Source organism: Semicossyphus pulcher, unplaced genomic scaffold, assembly GCF_022749685.1.
Source record: "Semicossyphus pulcher isolate SPU_LCO1_2020_fin unplaced genomic scaffold, fSemPul1.0.p SCAF_9, whole genome shotgun sequence".
NCBI classification, from domain to species: Eukaryota; Metazoa; Chordata; class Actinopteri; order Labriformes; family Labridae; genus Semicossyphus; species Semicossyphus pulcher.
Window position 1 is genome coordinate 28,131,556 of NW_027211770.1, and position 19,291 is coordinate 28,150,846.

At 41.0% G+C, this 19,291-nt stretch overlaps 1 protein-coding gene across 1 annotated transcript; it reads left to right on the forward strand.

The window, feature by feature from the left end:
- Positions 1–5,375: 5,375 nt before the first annotated feature.
- nr1d2a (nuclear receptor subfamily 1, group D, member 2a) lies at positions 5,376–11,288 on the forward strand. Its single transcript, XM_069656710.1, has 8 exons — positions 5,376–5,631; positions 7,519–7,749; positions 7,860–7,948; positions 8,057–8,201; positions 8,331–9,016; positions 9,126–9,311; positions 9,620–9,830; positions 10,029–11,288. The coding sequence occupies exons 1-8, from the start codon at positions 5,601–5,603 to the stop codon at positions 10,226–10,228; spliced, it is 1,779 nt and encodes a 592-aa protein (XP_069512811.1). The 5' UTR covers positions 5,376–5,600; the 3' UTR covers positions 10,229–11,288.
- The last annotated feature ends 8,003 nt before the right edge of the window (positions 11,289–19,291 follow it).

A 19,291-nucleotide genomic window follows, 5' to 3' on the forward strand; every position in this document is an offset into this window, starting at 1 on the left:
TGTGTGTGTGTGTGTGTGTGTGTGTGTGTGTGTGTGTGTGTGTGTGTGTGTGTGTGTGTGTGTGTGTGTGTGTGTGTGTGTGTGTGTGTGTGTGTGTGTGTGTGTGTGTGTGTGTGTGTGTGTGTGCTTTCATTAGTGTATGATCACCTGAAGAAGAACAGTGTTTCTAATACCATGGAATGAGGGCACAAGAGGGAGTGTCTCCTCTTCCTCAGAATCCTCATAATTGAACCTTCATGTTGCTACAGTAGCCCAGAATGGACAAACCAAAGACTGGTTCTGTTGTCTGTGAGTTTCACAACCCTCTTAGGTCCTCCTACATGCTGGGAAGGGGAGGGGAGTTATTTCCACACTTGCCAATTGGCAACTGCCCCATTAGATCCTTCGTACAGCTCCTTTCAGCTTTTGCTTCGAACACTCGCACACATTTTAGGAAGAATATTAAACTTTGTGTGGATTTAGTGCAGTTATTATATGCTGGTGACATGTAGGGTAATCCTAAGTATATTTAGGATCTTGGTTGAAAATGTAGTCGCTTACCTTGTAGCCCCCCTCTATGAAGCATTCATAAGCAGTATATAAACATTTATATAAATTACACAACATTGTACAGTAGTTGTAAACTTATAAATAATGAATTTGTCAACAACTACTGTAAAACTCCTCCTGTGGGCCGCTGTGAAAACAGGTAATTCATTTAAATAAAGTAAAAAAAAATTCAGATTTTGTACAGTTTATATTTCTAAACTTTAAAACTTAGTTTCAGTTTTCAGCTCTTAAAATACATTCGATGGCTTTAGAGCGGTGGTTCTCAACTGGTGGATTGGGACCCAAAAGGGGGTCATGGAGCTGATTTCAGTGGGTCACAGATCTGTGCTGCGCTTTTATTTTGAAGGAGATGGGTTTTCAATGATGTGCGTGCAGCATAAGTGTAGTTTATTGACACTTTTATTACGTCTAATCCCAGCTACAGTTACATTCTTGAAACTTGATGAGCCCTGCAGTAGTTGTATTTATGTTGCACTTTTTTTTAGTTAATTTCTGTAGAAAAAAACCTTTAAATTGAATGAATTTCAGAGGAAATATTTTCCTCTTATGCACCCTTGCTCATTTTGGTTGACCATTATACTTCTGTGCTCGTGATGATGACATACTGTGATGTTTTGTTTGGTGTCAGATCCAAACTGCATTTGTAATTTAGAAACAAATTTGAGTGGTTGAAAATGTTAAAAATGCGGGTCACAACTTGTCTTTAAGGAGGAGGCGGTGGGTCCTCAGGTTAGACCAGTTGAGAACCACAGCTTTTAGAGGATGTAATGTCCTGCCAAGAGAGAGCCATTCCACTGAGGCCTGAACCCTGTTCACACAGCTGAATCTGGTAAATACTTACACTCACTATCTACTACAAGTTAGTACTAATAAAAATGTTTAAAATGAAAGATTTCTTGACGTAAAAGGACTTTAACGTGTTCTTTGGATACGATACATGTGGACAAATAGAATCACAAGGAAACTCCTGGGCACGACTTCCAACACGTCTTTGTCAGGCACTCATACCTGTGTTAGTACGACACAGGACTTTTAATCTGACGAAAGGATTTATGGTTCTAAATAATGTTGTAATGTTATTTAATATTAACATTATTTAAGGGTCTTTTTGAAAAACACAAAGCATTTATAGCTCATATATAGGGCACAGGTTTAGCTCGGTGGGTGGAGCAGGTGCCCCATATACAGAGGCTACAGTCCTCAGTGTCTCTCTTCAGCTGTCCTCTCAAAGCTTCAAGCTACGTGTAAAGTTAACTAGGTGAAATTCATGCTGCTGCTTTAAGGTCAACCAGGTGTAATTTTGGATTCTTTGATGTGCACTCAACAAATAAGCGAGTGCAGCTCATATTGTTTGTGTTTGACGGGGCGTTCAATGTAAAGAACATTGTGTTCTTACCACCTGTAATATTAACTGCCAATCAAACTAAAGACAGATTCATGAGACTAGTTTTTATGATGTTTTGATTCAGAACACTAAGGTTGGATGTACACATCTCTGTTGAATATAGGTCAGCTATGTTCAGTGATCATATGTGGGAACATAAACAAAATGACAGCCTATTAAAAATGCATGTGCCAGTTGTGATTGTTTAGTCATCTTTAGGTATTTGCTCAGAGAAGAGTACAGTTCACGTATCTCGTGTCTTAAAGGGCCTTTGATGTAAAGGACATAGTGTTCTATCACCTATGTTATCAACTGCTCATCGGACTAAAAATAGAACAGATCCTGTGATCCGATATGTCTAAGTTTGATTCAGGACACTGCTACCTGAGAAGAATGTAAACATCTTTATAGACGGTTCATATTTAAATATAACTGATGTTTAAGAGACGCTATGACAGAAAGTTAAAATCACGGTAAAAGAAAACATTTGGAAGCTTTAATCCTGTTTGCTTGGGTCGGTTATTCCATTATACCTTTGTGCATGCCAACATGTTCTCTTCTCCTCCTTTGAATGTTACATTTGTATAAGGCACTCGGGCACGTATAAATAAATATCTTATCGAGTGTAATTAGGGCAGACATCATATGAGGACACCTACAGAGTACAGCCGTGGTAGGCTTCTGTGAGGCTGTGCTTAGGCAGAGTACGGCTTTGAGCTAAATGCTAACATCAGCTTGCTAAGCCCAAATTATTAAATAATAAAGAGATCATGAGAATGATCATGAACCATGTCACTTAAAATCACTCAATTGCATTCAATTCAATTCACAGAACTTTATTTAACCGTGTGGATCTTACTTTGTGTCAAATCATTGGTGCATACACAACCCATAACGGACTACAAACACAGAGTAGACAACACACAAGTGCAGTTTAAGAAAATAACAGTTTTAAAATACCAGTAGTAAGAATACGTAAGCCTAAAATAGCCATACATAAATAAATAAATCATAGGGTCAGGCACCCTGCTAACTCAGGCGGCAATGAGGTGGATGGAAGTAAGCACAAAGCTTGACATGACACGCTTGCTCTTGAATGGGTGACCTGTATCTTCGGCCTGAAGGTAAGAGCCTGTATTGGTTGTGTAGTGTGTTAGGTGTCCAAGGCACACACTACACACTAACTACGTCTCACTGGGACTTTGATATAGACCTTCTTATCTCAATTCAACCTACTTTTTCGTCTTGACACCTGTTCGTCTTTTAAAAGAAACCCTTGATTTCAGTTGCAGTTTGGGGACTTCCATTGGGGTCAACAAGCATCAAATTGTTTCACTTTCCCTTCATAGAAACCCGCAAACGGCACTACAACATAAAACACCTTGTTTTTTAGCAAGTATGTAAGGAAGTAAAGCCTAATTTATAACACTTTAAAACTTATAGTGTTTCACAACACACGAGTAAACTTGACAGAGACAAAAATAACAGATCAAATCGCACAAAAACGGCGATGGAGAGTTACAAAAGCGTGTCTAACAGAAGAGTTTTTCAGAAGCAGCTGAAACAGTCCAAAGATTCAGCAGATCTTGTAGCGTGTGAAAGATAATAAAGAGGGTTTTGCCTCAAACAGCACTTTAACCTTTTGTACATATCAGTGCATATCAGTGTCTTCCAAGTCTATAATTCAATAACTCTGCGTAGGTGTCATTTCTAGGCACATGTCAGTACACAAGAGACGTGTCATTAAAGTACAGTGAGATGATACACCCGAGTAGGATGTGAAGTCAGCTTTTGTGGTTGTAAAGGGCCAAAAATGCTTTATCACGTTTATTATAAGACAGACAACTGCACACAAGAGGTGCACTGATAGTGTTTTAAAGCAATCATAAACCCACCCATATGAAACATTAACAACATGCATGTTTTTGTACAAATGTAGGTGACAGGCTAAACATAAAAAGTACATAACCTAAAGTAAACATAGCAAGTCTGTGATCGTTGTATTTGGTTGCAAGTTTGTCAGTTAAATTTAAAAGATCACAGAAAAATGTACCAGAAAAAGAATATTCTCGGTTATGTTGGATATGAGAATTGTTTCATCATTAACAAACATTTTATGGACACGTGCACAATATAATTCAGCCTTGTTCTGATCCATGAGTCTTAAAAAACAGTTTTTATGAAACCTTTGAGCACAGAGAGCCGTTAATTGAAGTCCTTTTTAATCTCTTTGCCATTGTGTTGAGCTGGACTGCATCAATATATGTAAAACTGTTAAAGAAAATATGTTTTGAAGCAGAATCAGCAAGATACTAGTATTACAAATAAAAGCAGAGTGTAAGAGTATGGTCTATATACTGTAAAATCATACTGATACATTAAGCAGCCTTTCAATGTTGCTACTGGTTGAGGTGATGCTACTTTAAGTCTTTTATAGATATTTAATCTATAACAATTTATCATTTTTGTATATTGGAGTAAAAAGTATATTTCCTTCTGAACACAGAAACATACATACTACATGTACCGCAAACCAGCACAATGGAAAATATAGTTACATTCCATGGTGGATGAAGTGATCTTTTACCTAGCCTAAGTAAAAGAAGTACTGCCACAGTGTAAAATTACTCAACTACAAGTAAAAATCTTGCATTCAAAATTAAACTTGAAATTTAACTTAACTATAAAATAATACTTACTTTAAATGTCCATTTTCAGAATATTGGATTACAATTATTAATGTGTATGACAATTTACTGTTGCAGCTGGTGAAGGTGGAGCAAATGAGTGTTTTAAAGTTATTTTAAATTGTAAATATTGCTGGGTGGTTTCCCCCTGGGAGGAATATCTCATTTCATACTAATTGGCCAGTGTTTGTTATTTTGAACCTGAAAAGTTATTAAAAGCCTCATCATATCAAATAAATGCAGTGAACTATATAGTGCAATGTTCTTTCAACGATGTACTGGAGTAGAAGTTTAAAGTACTTCAAATTAGTACTAAAGAACAGTAAATGTTCTCAGTTACTTGACATCTAGGCTCTTTTTACAGTCGGTCTTGGTATTTACACTGGAACTCCATGTGTACTTGCAATGTGAGTATGGCCTGCTGCAGCTTGTTATCTGAATACTGGAAAAAAAAAAAAACATGCTCGTGGCTAAAAACACTCGATGACTTGCTCGTCCGCCGTCGGGACATGTGCGCACGAGGCACAGCCGTACTTTCCTGTTCAGGCTTCAGCCTACAGTTGTGCTGTGCAACGTGACTGCTGTATTACCATTCCACTGTTACGTCGAGAAAACGCGTTTGGCTCCGCCTCGCCGGCGTCCTAAAAGTGTGTCACTGGGTTAAAGTGGCTCGAGCGGCCGGGTTTAGGGGCGGGGCTACTATTCAGAACATTTAGTCCTCCTGACAAACCCGCAGTCACACAACCAACAGGAGTTCCTCGGCTTCAGACGTACATGCTCGACTTGTTCTCTCGAACCTGCAGATTATTTCCTTAAACAGAATGTTTATATGAGTTTCGGTACCGTCCTTAAACTCGTTGTACTCGTATACAACTGGCAAGTTTAGACTCCGCTGTTTTAGAAACAGTGACAGAAGTCGTGACAGACAGTTGAGTTTAGTTAAATATCTGGTGGGAGATTTTCCTTTTCCACGAACGGAGATGCCTGAGGACATTGGTACAGCCAAGCCTGGTAAGAGGACAATGTTTTATATAATAATAATCGCAATGTAATAAGAACTGTTTTACTTTTATGCACTGTGCAGGGACTTTGATGCAATGATGATTTTAGTATAAAGTCAATTATATGTTCTCTATATGGGTTTTACTCATCCTGAGCACTTATTTCACACATATAGCAGCGTTATGTCAAGTTTTTATTACGCCTTCTGTCGTTATTTTTAGTACAAGTGGAGAGGAAACCAACTACAACAAAGAGTTACGAAAATGTTACAAAAGAGTATGTATTGCTTGTATCCACTGAATGTATCGCAATCAGCATTTTTGTATACATCCAAGCAAAAAGAGTCTCTGGAGGGCAGAACACCAATGAATGGCGTCCTAGAGTTGAAACAGATTTTTCTCGCTTGCTGGAATGCAGCATCATTATCGTCGACTTGGTGTCAGAAATTTCGATAAACATGTTTAGAAACGATCTCATGAAGTTTTCGAGTGCTTATACTGAGCTAAAGACGCTGTTCTATCCGTGTAACCGTGTTTTAAATCGGGGTTAGGAGTGCCTGTGCGGCGCTGTTTCGACGCTGCCTTTACATTTGACACAACAGTCGGTGTTTATCTTCTACGGTCCTGCTCACATGGACAGCGTAGCTTGCCATGTGTCTCTGTGTGTACATGAGGTCTGGAACACGTTTCTGATTGGTCGAGGGGCGTTCCTTTACCCGCGCACGCTTTTGCCGAACTCTTTTCTGATTGGCCAGAGCAGGGCCCGTGACGTAGATCATTGCATAATCCACTGTACACAGCTCTCCCTACGCGAGGCTGGCCTGCAAGATCCACGTGAGACGGGGTGAGACAACAGCCACTGACCTAGATTTTTTTCCTCCTCCTCGCGCTTCGCTTTCACAGAAATTCATGACAGGTCCACGTGTGGGTGGGCCGTGAAAGAGAACAGTCATGGTTGAGGTTAGGTAATCATTTGCTGTGGCCTCTAAATTTAGGAGTTTTATTTTATTAATTAAGAAAACACACTTTTGAACAAATATTTAAATACGAACAGACGAGCAGTTCTCTGCGTTCATTTTATTTTTAAATGGAAAGTGACTGAGCATGTTTTTTAAAATCGCCCTGCTCTACTTTTAGAGAACATTTAGACAGGGTCACGCTGACACTGGAGCAGTTTAGCCCTACATACCAGTGCCTTGCTCAAGGGCATTTAGATAAGAAATCACTAAGAATGAGTTAAAATTATTCAAATTCTTGTTACAGAAAAGTCACCGGCACTGATCTATTGACACATATGTTATTACATAACCAATTGGTGGATGTTTTCCCTTTTGCATTCTTTTGTTCCTGCTACTGTTATGTTGCTCCAGTGCTTCAGTGACCCTGTCTGGTCGCGGAGCACACTCCCATAGGGTCCCAGTCATGTTATGTAACATGTTATCCAACCAGCAAGCACTGGGGGTGATAAAGCAGGTCAATCTCAGCAGTGAAAAAAAAACAACCAAGAAACACATGTAGGCGTGTCAGAGGCACCTGTTCCTACTGTACAGCCAAGAGGGATTTAATTTGGCAGTTTCTTTTTTTAACACCACCATTTACACTTTAACAACTGTTATCGTCTCTGGCTACATTTAAGTTGGGCGAGGTTGATGTGTAGTAAAGATAAGAATACATTTGGTTTCCTGGCATTGATGGTGATTGTTTTGTGATCCGTTTCCGAAAAACAGATTTAAAATATGCAGTGTTTGCTTTATGCAGAACAACAGTGGTAGGATGAGTTTACATCAGAACGTGGATGTTGTAATTGTATTTAAAGAGTCATCATAATAAGGGAAAAACTCATTTCCTTCTTAGAAGTAATCTCCCTGCTATAACATGTCACCATCTCTCTCCACAGGAGGCGTCATAGCCTATATTTCTTCTGGCTCCGCCTCCAGCCCAGAGTCCTGTATGACCACCAGCTCCAGCAGCAGCTACCTGTCGACGTCACCCACCCCGCCCCGCCCTTCGTTGCCTAGCAGGGCTGTGGGCATGGTGGTGGACATTTCTCCGCCGGCCAAGAATGGCAACCAGCGCGGCGTGGAGAAGGCTGGTCGCTCCTCCACATCCGCCAAGAGCAGCATCACCAGTAAGTACAACATCAAAGCCTTGCCAATATTTAAATGTGATGCTGCTGAGAAAGAGCGAGAAGGAAGGTGTCTTGTGCACATGACTCACTGCTTATCTTTGTTTTTGCAGAAATCAACGGCATGGTGCTGTTGTGCAAAGTGTGCGGTGATGTGGCTTCGGGCTTCCACTATGGCGTCCATGCCTGTGAGGGCTGCAAGGTAAGACAAGTTCCTACAGTGAAACGTTCCCCCTCTTCAGGTTTGATTCATTTCCTCTTGCTGATGGGTTTGGCTCACATGACTAATGATTCTCTTGTGGTTCCTTAGGGCTTCTTCAGGAGAAGCATCCAGCAGAACATCCAGTATAAGAAGTGTCTTAAGATGGAGAACTGCACCATCATGAGGATCAACAGGAACCGCTGCCAGCAGTGTCGCTTCAAGAAGTGTCTGGCTGTTGGCATGTCCAGAGATGGTGAGCAGCACGTTTACTTTAGTGTCAGCCAGCTGTCTGCCTAGTTTATTTATATACAGTTGGTTGGTGTGTGAACAGAGGCGCTCCTTAGTGACTGTAAGTGTAACGACATTCATTTTCTACCCTCAGCTGTCAGATTTGGCCGCATCCCAAAGCGGGAGAAGCAGAGGATGCTGCTGGAGATGCAGAACGCAATGAACAACATGATGAGCAACAACAGCCAGCTGCACAGCATGCTGCACGGCCACCAGAGCCCGTCGTTGCCCATGGAGGCCATGAACAGCGACGCCAGCTCCTCATCCTCCTCTTCCTCCTCCTCTGCTTCCGATTCCCCCTCGTGCTCCAACCCCTCCTCCCCGCAGTGCCCCCAGGACTCAGAGTCTGTGGTTTCAATGGACACCAACTCCAGTTCTGCCTCCTCCTGCGCATCAGACAGCGGTGAGGACGAGGCTGTCACAGTGAGCAGGCAGCACCAAGATGGCTTCACGTTCAATCAGGAGAGGTCACCCAGGCAGGACCAGGGCTCGCCGTCGTCTGTCGCCCTGGAGGAGCGGCAGGAGAGCTGGAACAGCTGGAACAACAGTGCAGCTGTGGGAGGATTTCAGCACAGCACTTACAGTAACAGCCAACACGTCACCAACACTGCTTACAGGGAGGAGAGTGGAGTTTACCAGCAGCAGCCTCAGCAGCAGCCCCAGCAGCAGACCAGCAGCGCCCCTAGCTGTGAACAATCAGAAGACAGCCAATTTAAAACTCAAACTGCCTCAAGTGGTTACAATGGACCAAGACACTGTGTAAACAGCAGAGCGCACTTGGTGAGTCATACTTTTTTTTCCCCCTTTTCTTGTAAATCATATCTTTTAATCTAGCTTAAACAAAAGATGAATTCAAACCCCCTAATCAAGCTCCTTCATGTGTCTCCAGGTCTGTCCCATGAACACATCACCATACGTGGACCCCCGCAAGCCGAGCCAGGAGATCTGGGAGGAGTTCTCCATGAGCTTCACCCCCGCCGTGCGGGAGGTGGTCGACTTTGCCAAGAGGATCCCGGGCTTCCGCGACCTCCCGGAACACGACCAAGTCAGCCTGCTGAAAGCTGGAACTTTCGAGGTAAGAGTGCGAACAAGCAAAAACATAAACACGCCGTGTTATTCTGTGCTCATGTTGAAGTCAAACACGGCAGCCTCTTCAAACACTGGCTTTCTCAAACAGAGCAGACTGTCTGCTCTGTGTGCCGACTAATATTTGCTCAGATAACAGTTGGAATGGGAATGAAAGAGACTTCACATATTCTCAATAGGTGCAGTGAGACTGTTTGACATTAGGCTCTTCTAGGGAAAGATACACACTATGTAGCCATTTCTGTTCAGATTATTTAAAGTCAAGAACTAAAAGCCCTCTCTCTCTCCCTCTCACAGGTGCTGATGGTCCGATTCGCCTCTCTGTTCAACATGGTCGAGCGGACGGTGACCTTCCTGAGCGGCAAGCGCTACAGCCTCGACTTGCTACGGTCGCTGGGCGCCGGCGAGCTGCTCAACTCCATGTGCGAGTTCAGCGAGAAACTGGCAGCGCTGCGGCTCGACTCAGACGAGATGAGCCTGTTCACGGCCGTGGTGCTTGTTTCAGCCGGTAAGAACACTTAAGAATACATGTTGATGGTTGGCTACAAATAAAACCTGGGGGCACCTAATATCTGACCTATACTGTTTAGATACGCAGCTTAGTGTTGTAAAAGCAACATTTCCTCTAAAGCTAGTTGAAACGTCACTCTCAGGTGAACTAAAGGCACCAGCATTAACCCTTTCCTCCCTTTCTCTCCTGCCTCAGACCGCTCAGGGATCCAGGACCTGAACTCGGTGGAGGCCCTGCAGGACAAACTGATCCGCGCTTTACGAAACCTGGTGATGCAGAACCACGGCGAAGAGTCGTCCACCACCTTCACCAAGCTGCTGCTCAAGCTTCCCGAGCTGCGCTCACTCAACAACATGCACTCAGAGGAACTGCTCTCCTTCAAAGTTCACCCATGAACGCTTCTTGAGGGGTGAACCATCAGTGCCCTCCACCCTAATCCACACACCTCCACCTCCACCAGGACCTGCCTCTTACTGCCCCTTCGTTATTCGACCAACCCGTATTTGTGTGTCTGTTTCTAGAATGTATTAAGAGTTATTTTTTATCTATTTTTGTTAAGTAGACCATGTGGGGTCTGAGGAGAGAAGAATATAAAACGTACTGTATGTATAGATGAGATAGCTTACGCTTGTTGCACACGAAACACACACAAGAACGTGTGTGAGAGTTTCTGAGTTTGACAATGTTGGAGGCGCTTTTCTGTTTGTGAGTGAAACAAGAGTACTTAACTGGCTTCATGAGAACATGGAGAACAAACCAATTAGTCGATCCCACAAGCCATTTAATTCCAAAGTGTATTCTCTGATGAGCGGGTGAACGTGAGAGACAATATGAGGCGTCACCCCGCATGTCTGTTTGGTCCAATATTTTGACAGAGAAAGGCAAGCTATCAGAAAACGTATCTGAATGTGTGACGACCGCTGCTAATGCATGGCTGTACTTAATGCGAACAATTATTACTTGGATCTACTCCCCTTGCCTCAGAAAGCATCAGTTAATTGTTTCCAGCGTGTATAAAGTGTTTTCTTTTTTAATTTAATTTTTTTTTTGTACATGTAACTGCCTGTACACTGCCTGGTGATTTCTGGGGGAGTCGATGACGCCATTTTTCAGCAACACTACATTTGCACGTTTTGGAGCAGAAAAACCAAGTAACATAAAATCTGCAAATAGTGTGACGCCGCATCATGTAAAGGCTACATGTAAACTTAGTCACGCCCGAGTGTTTTTACTGTTTGCCCTCTTTCCAGTTTTTATGACATGTTTTACTTTTTTATCAAACTTTGTGTGCTTTCAGCATAGCACTGAATTTGACACTTGTTTTTTTGTTATCCATTTTGTTGAAATACTTGTCTCTTTGACTGGCAGCAATGCCACATGTAAATAACTATATAAATATATATATATATAAATATCTGATGAACATAGAATATAAATACGATATAGTATGAATAAATACAAATGAAGTATACTCCTTGTGGTTTGTGTTTTTATTCATATCTACTGTGTGAATGAATGAACTGTTCAATGAGCACAGATGAACGTGCACAGTAGCAGTGACTGTTGTTCACCCCTAGGTGGAGCTATTTACCAACAGCATGTTGATGTCTTTGTAAGACCAGTGATCCACGAGAAGCAGAGACTCAACAGTTACTGTGCATGCATTTTCCACTCATTGAGAGTCGTCTGAAAGGTTAATCCATACACCTGAAAATATTTGATCATTTTTTTAAGGGTTCTGACACACAGCACAGTTACATGCATGCGCATTGTTGTGGACAGAGATCCAAAATCAGTCGCAGGTTTCCCTGCTGATCAGGAGCAATTCACAGCACCTGTGATTTTCTCCTTCAGCTGGTGGCAATCAGCCTGGCTGAGAGGCTTTATTAGGAGGTTGGGGTTTCTCTGCTCAGTTGGGTTTTTGTCTCCATGGGGTCAACAGCTTCAGTTGGCTCTCTGTGTTTTCTGTTTTGAATGAAGGTTTGAGTTTCTGTCCCCATTTATATTGTCTTCCCCCTCTCCCGTGACTCCCACTTCTCCTTTGTTTTGGGTTTTTTTGTTTGTCTATCATTTTGACTGTCTATACGACACATATAGCAGGGCTCTCCAACCCTTCTCCTGGAGAGCTACCTTCCTGCATGTTTTAGGTTTCTCTGTGCTCTTGATTCAAATGTTATCAATGCCCTAAGACACGTGGCTGATAACGAGTACATCATTCAAATCAGACCCCTGACATATAGAAATACAACAGTGAGATCTAAGTCTTTATTTCAGTCAGCTTTTATGGACAGTTAATGCTGTATATGTACACATGCATCACGCTGTATTTGGACGTTTGAATGTATGAGTCATGTATCCCATTAATTGAACAGAGCGGTATTAAAAAATTCCTTACCTTAAGCAAGCCTTACAGCGCTCAGATATTAACCAAAAAGCAAAGACATCTTCTCCGTATGAGTTCAATGTTTTAAGAGAACAGATGGTCTTTGTATTCAAAGCTCTCCAAATGTAAATCGTTGTCAAATGTTAACGAGTTTAAAGTCCAACGATCCGTGAGCAGCCTGCACAGACTTTGCTTACAGCCTCCTTCTTTTCAGCAACACAAAATATAAAGAAAAAACACTTTATTATAAATATGCAAATGATAGCCTTAAGTAGTGCTTAGCTCGTGCATTATTCATGATAACTGAATGCATTAATTAATGCCGGATGTATTAATAATTCCTGTCACTCACCAATGAGGTTGATCAGGTGAGGAATGCTAATTGAGAGTTACTTTATACCTTAATTAATATGATATGCAATTACCTGGTTCCACTTTATTTCAACTTCATTTAGATGTAGGTGTTAGATGGAAACAGTTATAAAATAAAAATTAGTCGATGCCAACTGATGAATGTATGAAGCAGCTATGAGTTAACATTCATGAACTGATGATTTTTAAGTTTGAACTTATCACATAAAGTCATGACAACTTGATTATTTTAAAATTATATTCAGTGATAAATCCTGCGTTAACTAATGAGTGCATTAAATCATCTGTATCATGAGTCATGCATTAGTTAAGCAAGTATATTATTTGTATCATTTTAATAAAGTGCGATCCAAAACCTCACTGTCATTACAACCTGTGAGCGGCACTCACACTTTTAGCTTAGGGATTTAGCTCAGTGCAGGTTCAGGTGTGTGTGTGTGTGTGTGTGTCTAATTGCCCCTGATTAAGCCCAGGTGTGGGAAGCCTATTTATACCCCTGGGTTCAGGTGCTCTGTGCTGACTCGTTATCTCACCATCACAGGTAGTGAGAGGTTCTCTCAGTGTGGTCTCTTGTTGTGTAGGGGTGCGTGAACCTGCAGAAGCACCACAAGAACCTGTCTAACGGCCTTTCTAACCCAGCCTTTTGTGTTTGTCTTTTAAGGCCGCAATTCTTGACCGGTGGGTCGGGACCCAAAAGTGGGAGCTGATTTCAGTGGGTCGCGGATATGTGCTGCACTTTTATTTTAAAAGAGAAGGGTTTCCAATGACGTGCGTGCAGCAGTAGTGTAGGGTATTCACACTCTATGTATCCACTGAATGGGTAATCCCAGCTACAGTTACATGCTTGAAACTTGATGAGCCCTACAGTAGTTGCATTTATGTTGCACTTTTTTAGTTAATTTCTGCTGAAAAAAAATGCTTTAAAATGAATTAATTTTAAAGGAAAGATTTTCCTCTTAAACTAAGTTTTGTTATGAGTATTTAAATAAAAGGAAAAGACGCAAAGTTTTGAATATACTCTGTCTTTGTTGATATTTCCATAACATGACAGGTCAATGTTTTGTACATTACACAGAAACAGAAGTTTCACCTTTAGAAGAGAAGAAAGCAGGAAACATTTGATGATCAAAGCATTGTGCACGGGAAAGGACCTGTGCCGTGCATTTCTAAGGTCAGCATAGACTTCTTCCTCACAATAGTTTTCCATGAGGAGATCGTCTTTTGTATGGAAATCTCTTTAAATGTGTTATTCAAATCTTAGCAACCACACAATATAAACATCCACCCAGGTCTGATGAAGATGGAAATGTGGCACTCGAAGAGGAAAAGTGCTGGAAAAATACTATGAATTTCCACACAGATGTTTTATGTCAATAATTTGGAAATTCAGCTTTGATTATCTGGTACCAAGGGCATGTTATTCAACAAAATATGTATTTGCAATACAGTTGTATCAGATGAGCTCTAACCTTTTCTTCAGAAGTCTTAATTAAGAACTTAAATGTGGCACAACAGAAGCTCAAACAAGGCAAATAGGAAACAATAGATTTCTATGATAATAATAATGATAACAATAATGGGCATCTCTGTTGATTGTTTGTTCCCTGAAGGATCATGTTTATTATGTGTCTTATAAGTAAAGTATCTTTGATCCTGTCTGATGTGTCTCAGGTAACTCTTTCTGGAACCTGATCTTGGAAAAGACCATCAGATAAGATACAAACTTCAGGTGCTTTGCATTCAGTGTTTTCAAGATGATTCATTCAAATCTAGCCGACTACATAATGTCAACATCCGCTCAGGTCTGATGATGATGTAAACGAGGCAGTTAAAGAGAAAATCACAGGTACACAAATATCTCCAGGCTGATGTTTTGTGTCATAAATGTGGCGGGGAGTAAAGTTGAACTTTCCACAGACTAAACTCACAAACAAGGACACAAAATACAAATCTAAAAAACTCAAACAAGAGCAGCAGGGAGCAGACAGCTTCTCAAGGTGACTATGGAAAGAATAAAGTAGTATTGTTATGGACAGAGATCCAAAGTCAGTCACAGGCTTCCCTGCTTATTGGTAACATGGTAAATGGACTGTATAGCGCTCTTCTAGTCTTACGACCACTCAAAGCTGCTTTTACACTACATGTCACAATCACCCACACGCTGATGGCAAAGGCCTAATCAGATCTATGCACATTCATACCCCATGGCTATGGCACCGGGGGGAAATTTGGGGTTCAGTGTCTTGCCCAAGGACACTTCGACATGTGACTGTAGCAGCCAGGGATTGAACCCCCAACCTTTCGATTGAGAGAAGACTGCTGAGCCACTGAGCCACAGCCAACCCATTAGGAGCTATTAGCTGCTAACTAAAGCCAACTAATAAAAACACTTTTTTCTTTAGCTTGGCCATGCAGTCCGTATGCTAAGCTAAGCTAACTGGCTGTCTGCTTTGGTGCCATTTTCAGCAAACAGAAATATGAGTGGTATCAGGAGAGATTTTTGAGGTTCATTAGGCTCATGGAATTAGTTTTTTACCATTTTATGTAACATTTACCATCAAAGGCAGAAACGCGTTTTACTTCTAGTTGCCTAAACTAAGAATAACTTGCTTCTGAATTATGTTTTTATTTAGGAACTCATACCCAGAGTATTTGTATTGACTGAGGTAGGTGCCCACTACGCACTGCCAATGAAAGGCGCCTGGTACTCCCATCACAACAGGGCCCTAAGTTGCTAACTAGGCTCTTCTCCTCAGTAGTCCCCCGGTGGTGGAACGAGCTACCAATCTCCATTCGGTCCACAGAGTCCCTTTCACCTTTAAGAAGAAGCTAAAGAGCCAGCTCTTTATGAACACCTCTGACCTTAATGATATTGATGCTACTGATGATGATGACATTGAAGATGTTGTTGATGTTGATTAGGATATTCATGATGCTGATGACGACTACATTGACCTTGTTGATGTTGTTGATGATGATTAACATAAAAAACAAAACAAAAAAACGCCCTGCGCACTGCCTGTCGACACCTGTGTCCGATCACACTGAAGCTGTTTGTCGGCTGTCTGTTCCCTCCTGTCTCGATCGTTGCTTGTGTTGTATTAACTCTCAGATGTACGTCGCTTTGGACAAAAGCGTCAGCTAAATTAAATTGTAACATTGTAACACTGACTTTAACTTGGCCAGACAAACTGAAGCATTTTAAAACATTTATCAGTTATGCACATTTATCCAACAGGTGATCACATTTAAATGATATGAAAGCTCTGAGTACACCTGTTGTTCATACTGTGACCAAGGAAAAGATTGATTAGATTTTTCCCAGTGAGGGCGTGTCACAGTTTACTCCTCCAGCTTACCTTATTCAAAGTGAATCATTCAGCTGTGCATCATACTGTACGGATTTGCATCATTGTTTAAAAACCTCCTCACACACAGCAGCAGTCAGACTCTGCAGATGACGGACAGCTGTTCATGTTCGGCACCGGGGAAAGCTCAAGTTTGGTGAGTGGATATCTTGGGTAAAAAAGCAGCGTCTTATATTTTTCTGTTTCATGTTATTTTCTTTCATTACAAATTAATTTTTCTGTCATTAGAGCAATCTGATGTAATTAGAGAATTTATTCATAGTAAAACTTAAGAGTCTAAACTGAATTTTGATAAGCAGTTTTATGCAGCAAAATGGAGGATACAAAAACTGACTTAAGGGTCATTAATTCACAGTAAAAGATGAGATAAAAAGGGAAATAAGGGAAAAATTAATTAATGGTGTGTCTCATGGGTAACACAGGGTACAAAATATCTCATTTAAGACGCTCAGCTAACACAAAGAAAATTCAGATCCCAAAAGGAACAGTTAGAAGTAAAGGTGGGATCTAAAGGTTTTGTGCAGCAGGAGCTGAAAGCAGCTTAAATTATATTCTGGAAGCAATCAGGAGGAAGATTTTGGGTTAATAATAACAGTGATGTGCTAACTGTCAACAATCAAAGATAATGTCAATCAAACCAGTCAAAATAAAACTCCTAACTTGTTGTTGGATCTTTATTTTGTCCACAGTAAATCAAAATCAACATGGACAACGCTGTGTGTGCTCTTCTCCTGTTGACAGGTGAGATTTATCTATCTATATTAAAAGGTTTGAGTATATTTAAAGATTAAAGATGTGGAACGCACAAAATGTAAAGACCCCCTCCATGTTTAACCTTGTGAACATCTCCATGTGGTGTTCTTCATGTGCTACGAGACATATCAGGGACAACATCAGCAGTCATCTCCATGGCTGGGCCTGTCTGCTTTTAAACTGCAGTGTACCAAGGACAGGCTGAACAACACGTTTTCAGTTTGGCAGGTTTGAGACATCACAAACCTAAGGAGCCAATCCCGTTAATGGACGTGGTGACGTTATGCATATCATTATGTGTAACCTATGGCAACCACTTCGGATATGTGCGAGCCGGCTGTAACCGCCATCGTTATTACTCGCTACCGACAACTAACGTTAACGTTACTACCACTGATAACTACATTTCAGGCAAGCTAAACAAGCTGCCACTAAACGACGGCAGAGACGTGTTTTGTTTTCACGACGGAGGGGGCGGTTGGAAATGTGCATCGTGGGCGCGGACTCTGCAGATTCAGGAATTTTCAGACACAATTTATTATTTCTTCGCTGTCTTAAAACACGACTGGAGCTGGTCTTTAAGTTTGTGGAATGACATTTGGAATATATTAAATGAAAATTAGAATAAAAGGAATAAGTTAAACTTAAAAATGTATGAATTTATATTGAAAGAAAGGTTAAATATATGGAATAAGAGTTTGAATATAAGGACTTAAAGTTTAAATATATTTACTAATGGTTTAAATATATTTAATACAGTTTGAATATATGGAATTTCACTTCTTTCAGGTTTCAGTGTTCCCTCCGCTTCCTTGCCAAACGTCTACTACTTTGTCTCAAAGGAGATGAATTGGGATGACGCACATGATTACTGTGCCTCTGAGCACACTGATCTGGCCCAAATACTTACCAGAGACAACGTGACCACATTGAAGGAGACTCTGAACCAGAAATACACAGGAAAGGCCTGGATAGGTCTGTTCAAGAACATGTCAGATTGGACCTGGCAGAAAGGAGGAAACCCCAGTTATTTCAACTGGGTAAAGAAGGAGCCAGACAACCTTGATGGTGCTGAGTTCTGTGCGGCCATGAGAACTGATGGATTCTGGCACGATTGGAACTGCTCACATTTAAAAGAGTTTGTTTGTTACGGAAGTGAGTATCAGCAAAAATTACTGAAATAAGTACACCTTTTGAGGTTCTGGACATGAGCCATGACCCTTTTTGAAGACAGTCTTATTTGCTACATTTCATGAGAAATGTCCAGTATACCAGACAGCTGAACTTCCCTGCAAAAATTTCACCGCAACATTGCACAAAGTTCTGCGTGAAAAGAGTTGAAATTACCTTTGGATTACACCTAAACCACATTTCAATCAGGTTTAAACATTTAAAACAACTGTTGCACAGACTTCTTGGACAACCTGTTTGCAATAAACCTGGTGAGCCTCAAGTGGCCACTTTTTCTTTCTCATCCCCAGAAGTTGCAGCTCAAAATTACCTTTGAAAACATGAGCCTCGGCTTGAAGAGAGTCATTTTGGCCTTTCATCAACTTATTGTGTAACAATAATTGACAATTGACCCTTCGCTAAGTCCCACCCTCCTTGGTTACTGTTGCTACACACCAGCATGTAAATATTATGGCGTTTTCAGCTATAACAGAGAGATGTTCCAAGGAAATAATAGCACATTTCTGGAAAAATAGTTCCCAAACATCAGAGAGAAGTCAACAGAAAGGACAACAATATGCATTTGAAACATAAACATAATAATATAATTTGTCAGCGGAGTGTTGAAGAGGACATAAAAATTGAGGCAAAAGCTCAGCGATCCCAATGCAAGCGTCAGGCGCCCCACGTCTTGACAGTTCGTGTTAAGGACAAAATAGAGGAACAGCAATGTTCTTGCACAGCAGAGTAAGTCAATATATTGTTTTATTTAAAGCTAATGTTTAGTTATGACTCCCTATAACTTTCATTATCTAATATGTTTTAGCCCATTGCTAGCAAAACTAAATGATCCCACTTTTTCAGTTTGTTTAAAGCGCATCAGGATATCGCTCGCATATCGCTCGCATATCGTGGGCTTGTTCCATACACTGGATCTGAAACAACTTATAATTAATATTCAGCTGTCTTTGTCTGCTTACATCTTAACCTAGCCAAGTTAGTTAGCATCTTTCATTGGAGCAAACAAAGGAGTTCTTGTTGATCTTCGATTGATTAAGCTGTGAGTGAGGTCTTCCACAATTTTTAATCCATGTCCGACATCTCTCCTCTCAAGTTTTTGGCTTTGGAAAATTGAAAAATATGACACCGTCCGCTATACTTTGAGGATATCTGCTGTCGGACTTGCAGATTCCATAAGCACACCTAATCGGCATTTCTCCTTGTTCTGAAAGCTTGACAGGCCTCCAGCGCCTAGTTACAGTTGCTAACGTAAGATTGGATAGAAGCCTTTCAAGGCAGGGGTTTAGCAAAGGGTCAATCTTTTTGTTTTTATCCAACAGCCAAGCCAATACTGGATGTTCATGCATTAGTTTTATTTTTATTTTTTGCCTTTATTTGTTAGGACAGCTGAA